The 14,118-nt window shown below is 37.1% G+C and overlaps 1 protein-coding gene across 3 annotated transcripts in view; it reads right to left on the minus strand.

Moving 5' to 3' along the window:
* The window catches only part of map4k5 (mitogen-activated protein kinase kinase kinase kinase 5), a 33,482-nt gene extending 20,964 nt beyond the window's left edge, over positions 1–12,518 (minus strand). For 2 of the 3 annotated variants that reach the window (XR_006928278.1, XR_006928277.1), the window contains exons 1-5: positions 12,267–12,517; positions 11,199–11,438; positions 4,540–4,597; positions 1,054–1,144; positions 764–828 (exon numbers count right to left, since the gene is read on the minus strand). Coding sequence is in view for 1 of the 3 variants with exons in the window: in XM_046870924.1 (XP_046726880.1) it covers positions 764–828; positions 1,054–1,144; positions 4,540–4,597; positions 11,199–11,306 (322 nt within the window). In the remaining 2 variants the exon portion in view is untranslated. Of the gene's footprint in view, positions 1–763; positions 829–1,053; positions 1,145–4,539; positions 4,598–11,198; positions 11,439–12,266 lie in introns of all 3 variants that reach the window. The other variant, XM_046870924.1, reaches the window with a different exon arrangement.
* Positions 12,519–14,118: the final 1,600 nt, after the last annotated feature.

Genomic DNA, 14,118 nt, shown 5'->3' on the forward strand with positions numbered 1-14,118 from the left:
TACGTACCTCAGTTTTTAAGATACGGTTTGGTACATTTGGGGGAAGATATGCAAATCATAAAATTGCTTGTTTTTTTATTAACACAGTTTATTATAAAATAGAATAAATGAAATGAATGCAATACACGTTTTTATTATATTTATTAAATTGAGTAATGAATTAAATTGGCACAAATTAAATTGATTAAAATGTTTAAAAAATGGAAAAATAAAATTTGTTAGACCCCGGTAATATTAAAGATTTGTGTGTGTTTTACATTAAATAACATTTCCAAAGTCTCAAAGTTTTCATTCCTTCCATCCCATCCTACTTTTAAAATAAATTCTTGAAGCAAACGTTAAAGAAACCATATGGACACTGATGTAAAACCGGAAGAGGCTGTGATTTCGAGCTTATACACTACAAATCATATTTCCCGGTATGGAGTGAGTAGCCACAGTGACACTGCACCAACTCTAGTTTCTATTTTTATACCCCTGGGATTGTTGGCCATGTTTAATAATAATTTAAAAATGCGCTCAAAGTGCGAGGAGGAGACTAAAACTTGCAGTCCACCACTTAATACGTGGGAACTTTGTGGAGCACGTTAAACGGATTGCATTCGGTATACGTGTGCTGAACCGAAAAAGTTTGGTATGAATGTCTACCGTTACTTCCCGAAGGAAGGAAGAAAGAAAGCAAGAAAGCAAGAAAGAAAGAAAGAAAGAGTGAGAGAGAGAGAGAGAGTGTGAGAGTGAGATAGATAGTATATGCAGTACGTACCATGGTAGATGTCCTGTAGTGAGCCACCTCCACAATACTCCATACAAATCCACAGCTTCTCCCGACTGCAACACAGGAAGAAAGAAATTTGGTTTATATCTTTCAGATGACCACTAATTAAACACTCATATTATACTTTCTCTCAGACTTATCTGCAGATATTTGCTGCTCTTTAACAAAAACCATTAAGAACAAAATTTGCTGTGAATGTAACAAATGGCAATAAACCACTTCCTGTAAATTCTGTACAAGACATCACATCACCCACACAAACAGTGTTTTGGCCATACCAGAGGTAGCTGCCAAAATAAGCCACTATGTTGTGATGAGTACATTCTTTCACCATGAAGATTTCCTGCTGAATGATTGAGAAATCATCTCCTAAAAAACACAAAATAAAAGAGAGAAGACAGTTAAAAAGACAGATGAAATATGCTCTAGTGCCAAGAGCAAGTCAGCAAATAAAGTTTTTAACACTGGCCTTGGAAAACAGACTAAGCTTAAAAGTACAGTTGACAATCAATGATATAATTTCACACATAAGCTCCCTAAAATAATAAACATTCTGAATATGGCACATATGACACAGATATTAGTTCTTAGGTATACATAGCATATAGGTATATAGGCATAAGCCAAAGTCCAAGTGACTAGGCTAAGAAGTGCTACCTAATTGCTGGTGTTGTTGGATCTATGATGATCGCAAATGTTGAGCTATTTTATGAATTGCTCAGTAGCTCCTAGTTTTAACTACAAATGACTGTAAAAGACTGTAGAAAGGACATTACTCAATCTTACATTCCAGTGCTCATGTTTGTTGTATAGTCTGTATTGTTTCAAGATTTATGATCACACTCTTGATATCACCCAAATGAGGATGGGTTCCCTTTTAAGTCTGGTTCCTCTCAAGGTTTCTTCCTCATAACTTCTAAGGGAAGTTTTCCTTGCCACAGTCAGCCCAGGCTGCTTATCAGGGATAAATACACATCATTCACCTTAACTCTTAAAATTCTGTAAAGCTGCTCTGAGACAATGCTTTGTTGTGAAAAGCGCTATAGAAATAAACTTGACTTATTGATATAATAACATACAGCAAGAGAGCTAGGTTGTCAAGTACATTAATACAGACTGAATGAGCATTATTTTCTTTAAACCCATGTTTTAAATGCAGCCTTCTGTGTTAATGTACTTTGGCTAGTTGTTTAGGTGTTGTGGTATTCTTTCCCTACATCATACACTCGGATATCTGGATCTGGCTTGCATCTTCATTTGTGAGTTGGCTGTTACAGCAAGATTTTTACATCCACATACCTTCTTTTTCCTGCTTCTGAACTGTCTAGCTGTCATTTATAAGTGCTAATAAATCTGCTGTGTTTAAACCATTATATTGTCAACCCCCGATCCCCGAGGCAGCTGTGTAGCGAAGCAGGTTTCAGGATTCCAAACAGGTAATGCATGCCACAGTCAGATGTCACCAGTGTAAAATGTATCAGAATTGAACATACTATGAGCAAAAAACAAATAGCCTCAAAAAAAAAAAAAAATCTGCTGGCTCCAGGCACCAAAGCTGGCCACCTCTGTATAGAGCAGTACTGCACATTGTGATCATGTGTAGTTTCTGCAGTTCTCCATAATGGCTCCCTTAAACAGGGCAGGAATGCACAAGTTAAATAAGACCAAATAAGAGATTTAGCTGAGAGCTAGTGACTGGTTTACAAATACAATTACACATGAATGCACCCACTGTGTATAGGGGCCAAGCAGAGCTATTTTCAGGATAAGAACCCAATCAGAATGCTGTTGCAAGAAAAGAAAGAAAGAAAAAAAAAAAAAAAAAAAATCAGACCTTTCTTTATCAATCTACCGGTTTCACTTCAGTGTCAAAAATTCAGGCTGGCACTAAAAAATTATCTAAAGAGAATATTCTCTGCCACACCCAGTACAGTGCTAGTCATATGGTTAGAGCTAGTCATATGTGCTAAAAGACGTACTGTCTTGTGCAACAGAAGTGCAGCCAGGCCATTTTATCTAAGGCCTGTTGTTCTCAGTTTCTCTGAGAAATGAGAAACAGCATTCAGATCTCCAGCATGACAGTCCTGACCACTTCCTTTAAATTTAAAGAAAGAAAGGCTTCAAGAAGGTGTTAAACATGTTTGCTATGCGGTGCAAGTGTGAATATGTTCATGATTTTCATGACATGAACATTGCTTCTAGATGCCTCTTTGAAAAACTATAATTACACATAGGGCAGTCAGTCTTCTTTCACCTTCAAACAGAGAGGTGCTGTAATGGTTCTGGAACCAAATGGAACTTTTGCTATGTTTCCACACAGACGGTTTTAATTGCTAGCTGTGTGCATCATGGCGGATTTTGGTGCTTGATTTGATACTTAAAACATATTTTTAGCGATTTAAAAAAAGAAAAATTAGTTTATCTTTTATATCTGAGTAAAAAAAAAGACATTATGAATAAATGCAAGTTTTAATTTTGCCTCTTTTATATTTATTTATTATATGGTCAAACAGAAATGCGTGCTGCATTAAATGAGCATTAATAAAATCAGTGTCGTTAAAGTGAATTTGCATTTACACATTAATTTTGACACCCCTTATGTGTGCGAGTGTGTGTAAAGAATAAGAAGCTGTTTAATGTATAATGTTTCAATCACTTGAAATGTCCTCTAATGTGAGTTTTTTTTTTTGTCTGTATAAACAATTGAAATGTGTGCATTTCATCCAAGAAAACAATTCCTTTGATTACTCTGCTGTCATTTACTGGAGATTACATTCAGCATTTGCGACCGATAAATTTTAGCCATGCTTGCATTTTTGTTGAATGACTGAACAACAGACTGATTCCAAGCAGTGTGTGCAATTGCTATATTGGTTTCAAAGAAGTAAAGTTTGGAGGACCTGAGAAATAGATCAATTTTTAAGATCTGGAATTTCCAAATAGAAGCAGTCAGCAATGACCGTACTTCAGAAAACAAACAAACCATCTGAAAGTATTACACAAAACCCCCCAAACAAAAAGAATAAACCTTGTCTACAGAATAACTAACAACAACAAATACTAAAATAAAAATTACGACAGTAGTGAGACTATGAATTAGAACGTTTAAATGTTTCGGTTCGAAGCCACACATTTAAAACTTACAATTACAAAATTAGCCAGGTATTGTTAAAAAGAAAAAACTCTAAAATGCCATCTCCATGTTGTTAACAACTAATCAGCCAATTAAACACTTTCTATTGACCCGAGACATAACTTGGATCTGGTCTGATCTCATATCTGAACTTTAAAATTCAAACTATAACTATTCAGCCTTCAGCATTATATGTTTCAGTATTCATGTAAAGTTCATGTAATGGAATGTGGTGCTTTCTAAACACTGACTAGAAAGCTACAGAAATAAACTTGATCACTAAACACTCACAAAATAAAAGTTCACCTTCTCAAAAGAAATCACATTAAAGGTTAATTCCAGCGATAAAAAAAATAAATAAACTTATAGGCCATGGTTTCTACTCACCACTTTTAGAGTCAAGTTTATGACATGTTCATATACTTCCCAAAACAGTCTCGACTCTATTGAGGACTTTTCCATCATGTTAACAATGGAAGATAATATGGTTGTAAATTCCACTGAGGTTCTAGTGACATTTGGCATTGGATGTCCGGTTATGACATTAAACCATATAAATGACTGTATTTCAGATAAATAGTGTGGGGGAGAAAAAAAAATAAAAACATGCATGGTTAGACCTGAAACTCACCTGGCTCCAATTTAATCATCTTTACAGCTGCTAGCTCTCCGGTGGAGATTTTACGAGCCTGGAAATCACAAGGGGAAAAAAAGTAGCTTAGTTTCAGAGCAGAACATAAAAATATGCACTGTGGCTACTGAAGGGGATTAAGATGGTTCTATTTGTGAATATGACACTTATGCTTGTTGTTGAACTTGAGAGGAAAGTAGAGCATAGGAGATGAAAAGAATAATTAAAAAAAAAGAGATAATGTTCACTGTTATCATGATGAAGTAGGTCAGTACAACTGTCTTACATCCACAGAAATAATAACTTGGGATTACAGCTTGGTTGCGGAGTTCTTACAGAACCACACATGCATCTTTGTGTAGTGCATACTGTTCAGAAGAGTTTAAAAGTTTGCTGCTTTCATGAGTTCTGAGGACACACCTGAATGTTTTCTGTTGATCTACACAGATACAGTGTCAGTCCCGCTGTTTCTCATTCACACAAAATGACCAACAAATAACATTTGACCCACATAATAAACTGTAAACAAAACTAAATGGAAAAGAATAAAATAAATCAAATAAATTCAAGGACAATTTATTGCTTATTTCTAATTCACTAAGCACCATTTCTAAATACGTTAGCTCTTTATTATTTAAAACCAAGCACCGTAACAAACTTGTAGCTTAACAAACCAGTTTGTATTTCACAAGTTGGCTACAATGCTATCAACTAGAAATCAAATATAAGCATTCAGAAAAAATTAGCTCATTGTTGTTTGCACATACGTGTGCCGCTTTTTCAAGAAAAGGTAAAAAGAATGCGGAGAGCGGTGCTACTAAGGATCACGGGGTAATTCGTGTGAGGACATGGAAGACAGATAGAGGAGGAGTGGCTCTAGGATCTAGTGGCTGGCTACCATTCAAAAGTTCCTGTAATTGATCTCAGAAAAATGCCTGGACATAAAAGGGCAAATGACTGTGTGTGAAACTTAGCTGGGCCCAAAGCATGTGTTTTACATACTTAGGCCAGAACTGATGATAGACAGACAGGCACGTCAGAAACCAACTATACACGCTTAACCAGAATCCACTGTTGACTGGTTGAACATTTACAGACACTAACAAATAGAAGATAATTGACTAGTCATGAGATGGTCCCAGGCTGCATGTCATTAACATTATCTGACTAGCTGTATCTCTGCCTCTACACATATCGCTGTTTTGCTACTGGCTATTACTGATAAGCATTTCAGGCAATATTACCGCTAGCTTTATTTTTTTACTGAGCAAGCTGTCGTTGCAACACTCAGTCTAACATCACCACCATGACCATACCACATTTCAGCAATTCTCATAAATGCAAAACAAATTAATTTCACATGGCGATGCATTTTGCAGTAGCAGTCATGCTGCTTGACTTAATAAAAAAAAGCCCTGTACAGGGTGTGGAAGAAACTAATTTTGAGTACTGGGTTTGTCTCTTCCTACTTTCTAAAGTAAGCATGGCAACCTTGTCCACAAATAAACAAAAAGTTGGAGGTAAAGTGGCACAAATTTGGCAAAGAAAGATGTAAATTGTAGTGTTGGTTTATTTAGCAAAGTAAACAGCTGGTAAGAAACAAAGAATGGATGTGGCACATTTAAGTTTTGTGTTTGTGCTTCCACATCTGCAGCCGAGTGCACACACCGCTTCATGCAGATATGCAAATGGCCTGGACCAATCACAGACAAGTCTCACAAAAGACATAGGTGGTGAGGAGATCTGAAGAAGAAAAAACAACAAAAACAAAAACAAAAACAAAAAAAAAAAAAAAAACCCACTGTGGTATAGGAAATTAATGCACAGTATCTTTCTTGCTCAACCAAATGTTTGTTTGAAGTGTGCCACCAGCTCTATTAATAGGTGGCAAATCTCATATCTTGAGTACAATCAGATTTAAAATACGGGAGAAAAATAGAGTAAGAAGGAGCAAAAGTCAGAGAGAGGGCTGCAATCTTTAAACTGCAAATAGCATTTTATTAAAAATTATTCAGCAGTACTACTATGTCAGATTTTTTACTTTGTATAGGCATAAGGGAGGAATGTTACACAAACGTTTAAAAATATATGCCATGATACATGGTCGAGGTCGGCCCTATAACTTTTTTTCTCACAACAAGTTATAAGTTGTTGAATGCATTCAGATTTGAAGCTAATCCACCTGAAATAAATCTCTAACAGTTTGCCACATGAATTTGATTTGTGAATACTTAACAACAGCATTTTGGAGAGGAGAGAAGAGCAAGCAAGTAAAGTCTCTGGGACAGAACTGCACACGTGCCAAGTGTTTTTAATACTGTTCAGCCTTTCACTCTATTGCATCAGAGGCTGTGTGGTTGTGTGTGATACATTAGGTTCATGTGTTTAATAACAATAAAGCACTACAGGCTAAATTATATCTTAAGACTAATTACATCAGTAACTGAATTCACTGTGATATTTAACACTACTAATTAACTTGACCCATACTGTCGGTACAAATCAGCTTTCTAATCTGGGCTTCCACAATCCCTAGAAAACTCGCACAGACCTAGACCCAACTCCCAACCTCATTTTTTTTCTTGCTATCTTAAATTTGAGATTGTTGCACATGTGTAAACAGTTTAGATCAAATTTGTGGTGCATTCAAACATGGTTCTAAAGGAGAAATACAAAGAGGCTTTAAAGCAAAATACAAAGAGGCTTGAGGCCACAACTGTCACAGTGGAAACAACAGATTCCCTTTCCTTTCTACAGACAAATGATGCCAAACATAGAGAGATGGAGATGCCTGCAGATGCAAACTAGTCTATAAACTGCTATGTACTAGTACATAAACGGGAATCAGATTTGTGCAACACGGCCCACTATGTAATTAGCTTTATCTAACATAGCCAAGTGTAACAAGTTATGTTCCAAGATAAACCATATAATCAGCTCTTCGCTGTGTCTGAACACAGAGTATGCTATTTTATGATTTCCTCTATTCTCCATCCGTAAAAGTGAAATATCAACAGAATGGAATTATACCACTGACATCATCACCCTTTCTTCAGTTATTTGATGCCGGGAACACTGGAACAAGAAGTGTTTAATACAGATTCGGTCAACAATGTTTGCATAAGTACAGGTTTGGTGTTTCACTCAAGTGCTCAGTGAGGCACAATGATACAAGACTGATAACATTGGACTTAATAAGAAACTACATTCAACAATCTTCAATCCATGTCTTGCTCACCACAAAATTTTTAATAAAAAAAAAAAAGGGGCGTCAGGAACATCAGAAACATAGTTTAACTCAATTTTGTTATTGATACTACATTTAATATAAAGAACACCATCAATGGATGTTTATTAGCCTAGTCTTTGTTATATTTTAATTTTGTTTCTATTTGGACAAATCTAGTTATTTCAGCCACTAACGTTTATTGAGAAATGCGTCACTATTTAAATGTCTTGGGTTTACCTCATACTGTAATAGTTAACATGTCAGGCTGTCAGGGGTTAACACATTCGCTAAATATGACACCATCTTAAGACTGAGCTATAACAGAATACAAGAATACTACAGGCAGCGCTGAACAGCTGTTTTCACTGGGGGCAGGGCCGTCTGTTCTGAGCTGGGGAAAAAAAGGTCAACAGAAACAAAAAAAAAAAAGCTAACAAGATAACACCGGCATATTGAGCATCCCATTTTCTAAAGGAGGCCATAAATTATATAAGTATTAGTAAACCCTTCTGGGAATTAAAGGTTGTGTGTTCTAATAAATATTGAGTGTAAATAAAATATGCAGTACACATGTAAACTTGCTATCCAAGAGAAGCATAACATTTTAGATCTTACAGCTTCTGGTCTACATCAAGCCTGTAAATAAGAGCAGCAGCACAAGTACCAGGAGAAAAACCAACGTGTTTTGAAAACTCAGACGTTGAGATGGTTCACACTGTCCAGATATTGTGCTGCTGAGAAGCTTTAATACTCACACAGTAGCTTAGCAAACAGCATATTAAAAGACAAGCAGGCTGCTCACTGTTCTTAAAACAGCAGCAACTACGCAGACAGAAAGGAAGGATATCCACCAAACAATAACATAAAAAAAAAAAAGTATCCACTGCAGACAAGCGAACACACACACACACACACACACACACTACATTGGCTTGTGGAAGCTGTCCACAAAAGGATGAATGGAAACTTTGCTACTTTCACAAGGTTTCCAGGAATGTCCAGAGTGTCTGTTAAATCCAAATCCCTAAATGTGTGTGTCATTAGCAAACAAGAACTCTGGAGCTATTTAAAAAAAAAAAAAAAAAACACAAAAGCACAAAGTAAACACAGCCCACAAACCTTCATGCACACTTCAACTTTACCCAACTGAAGATCAGCAAACCTCTTTCATGATATGATCGGGTGTTTCGAAAAGATCTCTCACACAGAAAAAAAAACCCCATATCCACCACAAAAAAAGAAAAAGAAAAAAAAATACTTTTTAAAATAGTAGACAAAATGCATCCAATTTAAACATCTATTTAAATACTCAGAACCAGATTTTAAATGTTGGCACTTTTAAGGATCAGTCATAAATCCTGCACGGCATGCAGCTTGTGTCTCTGAGAGCAAATCTAATGTATTCCAAGCTTATAAAGAATGAAAAACAATTAATATGTATAAGGATCATAGATTTAACATTTACTCTTCCATGAGTCTTCACAGGATTGCAACTCTCAAATCCTACTAAGATGCCAAAAAAAAAAAAAAAAAATAGGATTGTTATTACAATTCTTTCTCCTGAACTGTTTACTTCATCTGCTGGAGTGACTAATCTTTAGACACAGAAGTTACACATGAACATGCTCCTGAGTACGTGCTTCAAAAGTGTGTAGAGAAAAAAAATGACTGCACATACAAGAAAAACTAGTATGTGTAGTTCTCTTCCTTACGGTCTTTGACGTGCGAGAGAGAGAGAATGTTTTAATAATCTAGAACCAGCATTACAACCGGATTACCGCTGTAACATTTTCCAAAACACCATAGATTTATTTTTTTTACTTGAGGTAATCGCCTGCTAAAAATTCATACAATTAAACCCACAGAACCCCCTGAACAACAGAGAAACATTTTCTTGAAAGAAGGTTCGGCTCTGCCTGGCATGCTAATCTAGAGGAACGAGAGGGGCAACCCTCGGAGAGATCCCGTCCTTAAATAGGGCGCTCTTAGTATATTCACAGTGACATAATGAGCACACAAGAGACACAAGTCTATCCTGTCTGGCACAAAAGGGAGTGCGTTTAAAGAGAAAAACTCATCCTTATTCAAGAAGTAACCATTACAACAAGCAAAAAGGTGGGAGAGTACTTTCTGGATGGTGCAGTTTTGCTGTTCTTCTGAGGAGTGTCCACAAAAATTTACAGGCAATTAAACAGACTTTCACATGGGGAGAAAGAGTCATTGAACAAATCCAGTGACTTCTGGACTTTTTTTGGCAAAGTCCTTGTAAGGTTTTCTTCACAAACGTTTCATAAAAGCCAGTATTTCCACACACTTTAAGGCCCTAATCTATCCAAAGAAACCCTCTAAGAACCATTTTCAGTTGAAGAGTTACAAATATATATATAGTATAATAGGATATAGAAATCAATAATCATTAAGCCACTTTCACATATGCAGAAGTAGATTCATTTAACCCCCCCATGTTTCCTCTGCGTGGTTCCATTAAGTAGGTGAGAACAGATATACTTGTACAGTACACTACAGGCATACCAAAAAAGAAACAGAACACGTGAGCAAGATGATTAAATTCAGCTTTCAAGTGAACTCTGGTACAGTTTGATTGCAGTGAGAAAACAATGCAACACTAAATCATACCAACTGCAAGCAGCTAATTAAATATGCTGCACGATTTGGATTGCGGGTGATATTTCATGATGCAAATATCCAAACCAATCCATGCAAGCTAAAAAACTGAGCCACGAGGTTAACATTTCAAACGAGTCAATTATATTACTTAATACCGACTAGCAAATTAACCAAAAGCATACACTTCTCCCTAATTTAGACTACTGATGCATCTCAGCATCCTGAATCAAAATCAAACAGAGTTGTGAGCAGCCTAGATTCTCACGTTTATGTGCCAACTTATAAATATAGATCTGTGTATTGGTTTCTATGTTCTACTAACACCAGTCTTATCTTTGCATTTTACAGAACATGGATGAGTCCGGAAATGTGCTTACTGTGGTTTTACAAATAAACGTGGTGGTTGGAGGGTGTCATCCCTGCTGCTTAAAAAAAACTGACAACAGCACATTTACTCTAATAGTGTTACAAACCATCAACTGCGTGTGTGTGCGCGCACGCGCTCGCACATTATTAAATCACCATCCAAGAAAACCAGTTTCTTAACTGGTTATTTTATTGTTCAACAACATCCCTAATGGTCCGTACTGGTATACAGTAGACACAGAGATGTGGTCTACAAAATGCTCAAGGTGCTCTGTGACTCCTTAATGGTATCCAGTGAACTTAACATTCCATCAATAGAAGGCAACAAATTACCAGACATTACAATCCTATTATGGTTTCTATTGGTCAGGATTTCAGGAAAATCAATAAAATCAACCCTAAAGCCTTGACACATCACACACACACACCCACCCACCTTGAACACGTCTCCATAGGTGCCACTGCCGACTCTCTGGATGAGCTCGAAGTCATGCTGGGGGTTTCTGCGCAGGATGTCTCCACTGGATCTCGGGTACGAGTGCATGACCGGAGCTGAAGGTGCCAGTAAGGGTTGGGGAAAGAGGAACAGAGACGATCGAGTTGGCCTGGGGGACTGCTGCTTTTCCTACTAATGCATCAAGGTCCTTTCCTTCAAGTGTGCCATCTGGCTCATTGTCTGGGGGTAGAAACAAGAACAGACATACCTCTGTAGATGGAGTGGATTATGCATTTTGATGCACTTTATTGTACATCTAACACGTGACAGTCCGAGTGCTTTTCCTCACACTCAAATCTGTTATACATTCTTTTCTTTGTTTGTTTATTATTATTATTTTTAATCGTTTGTCCAGCCTCCTCAAAAATCACAATCAGCCTGTCAAAAACGTGTCCAAGCCAAAAATGGTTCATATTTCAGTATTTTAATCGTCAATCCGCAAAGTTACACCAACTCTAAAACACGTTCCGGCTTCAAAACTTACAGATGCGTTTACTGTTCAGTTTGTACCTCAACAACCCTGATTTCTCTCAATACACTGTGGTTTATTCAAGTTTATCAAATAATATATAACAAAACATCCAACATCTTTCAAAAAAATCATAAATCTGACGCATTCCGCTCGAGTCTGAATTCACACAAGTTCGTTAGCTCACTTTGCTACTGTTTGGTTAGCAGTTTGTTTATCGGCTTTTATTTTTATCTTAAAAAAACAAATAAACAAATACAAACGTGTGAGATTATAGGAACTAAACAAGACAATTATACGGCAACAGCTAGCGGGTGAGAGAAATATAATACTAGCGAGGCTAGTTTAGCATAGCGCTCCGGATACAGAGCGTTAGCTCGCCGTGTGAGGCTGATTATAAAACAAACCCGCAACGGCTACAACACATTTAACTCACTTTCTATTCAAAAAATTTAAACTTTATTAGATATCGTTTTATCCACCAATAGGTTAGGTTGCACAAACTTTTTGCAGCAGTAAATCTCCTTCGAAAAACATACAATTTGCACGTGAACAATCCCCGTCCGTAAGAATGAGTCACACAGCTCTTCACGTCCTGACGCTCATTTTTGCGTCGACAGAAACATCCCCGAGTAAAATCATTCACTTTTCCATCGAGTTGAGACTGACTTTCCTTCCCGAGCTGAGGCGCTGAGAATCGCGCAGATCTGCTACACTGCTAATCATCCAAGTAGCCACGCTAAACCCCCTCTGTCTCCCCCGCCTAACTATCTGCGACGCCTTCGCTTTCTTTTTCCCCCACCCATATTGAGGCACAACCCGCCTCCTATGCCGTTATTGGATAGTACATTATTCTTCTGATTTATGATTGGACGTCAGGCGGACTGACCAAAATATACACCAATCACGGCAGCGTTATCAAATCGGCGGATATGCCGGATTACGCGTGGTAACAACACCAGTGCTGCGTTTTGAAATAAAAAACAAACAAAAAAAAAATTTTTATTTCTGTTGATTTGAAATTGTTTACGACATTCGAAAATTAGACCTGATACGCAAGCAACTGGGCTGAAAGCCAGCATTTTTATTCTGAATTTTAGTTCATGTTAAGCCGTGTAATGCAATGAATAATTGTGCATTGCGCGCGACCTAGTGGCTGATTTTGGTATTACTGCCTTACAAGGAGCCTGGTGAGAGAGAAGGAATAATAATAATCTTCATTATCATCATCATCAATCATCATCATCAATCATAATCATTACAAAAATGTTAATTAGATGTAGCAAGGGGAGAAGAAACACATCAGGTATTCCATTTTTCCATGTTTTTCTTTATCACTCTTCATTCAAGACCACTCTATGACTTTTAATCATTGTTAATCATTAAGCAATTAGTAATCAATTGGAAAGGTACTATCTGTGTGCAGTTCTGTGCACCTTTTGTCCATGTGGGTTCCTTTTATTTCCTTTGGTTTCCTCCATCTTCCAACGGACACACTTGTTTAAATTACACATTTGTGTAAAATATGACATGTGAAATGTGACTTGTTTATGCTGGACTGGTGTCTGATCCCCAACTCACACTGAAGGGGTTCCTGTGAGAGACTCTGGAAGAGATTGCATTGCCTTCCCTACCAGTTTAAAGTGTATAGTAAACATGAATAAACAACAAATAAATAGTTTAACAACATCCACCTTCAGCTAACATTGGTCCTGGTGTCAATTACCCTCACTCTTAAATATCTAAAGGATGATTAACACTAACTATACAAAAAAACATTTTTCTGTTAAACTATAAAGCGAGCCAATCGTTTCAGAGTGTGTAAGGAAGTGCAATGAGTGTATAAAATGTACCCAGCAACACCACTGTTACTGATAAACCGATAGCAGCACCACACACACTTGCATGTAGCCGCAATGTCAGAGTTACTGCTGTGGTGTGTTGTTCATCACCCTAATAACATCTGGGTATTAATAGTCTATTGTGCTCCCTTGGTATAGATATATTTGTAGTGCATGCTCAGGACTGGTGGCTCAGTGGTTAAGACATTGGACACAGAAGGCCATGAGTTCCAATCCCAGCACCACCAAACTGCCACCTCTGTACCCTTGAGCAAGGCCCTTAACCCACCACAGCTCTGTATAATGGTGTCTAAAAAAGAGCGTCTGCCAGATGCCAGACATGTAAATAAAAAACAATGAAAAACTGTGCATTGTCTTGTTGCTGGGGTAATCCCTTCAAAGGATACATATTTTTAGTTTTGTAGATTTTACCTTAAAAAGGCACATGAAGTCTACATTAAATACCAGCTTAAAACCAAATAAGGTCTAATTTTTTTTACATTAATTTTGATTCATTAAAATTTCCAGGTGAATGATGCATATTAAATAT

The sequence above is a fragment of the Silurus meridionalis genome, chromosome 2, assembly GCF_014805685.1.
Source record: "Silurus meridionalis isolate SWU-2019-XX chromosome 2, ASM1480568v1, whole genome shotgun sequence".
In the NCBI taxonomy this organism is placed as follows: domain Eukaryota; kingdom Metazoa; phylum Chordata; class Actinopteri; order Siluriformes; family Siluridae; genus Silurus; species Silurus meridionalis.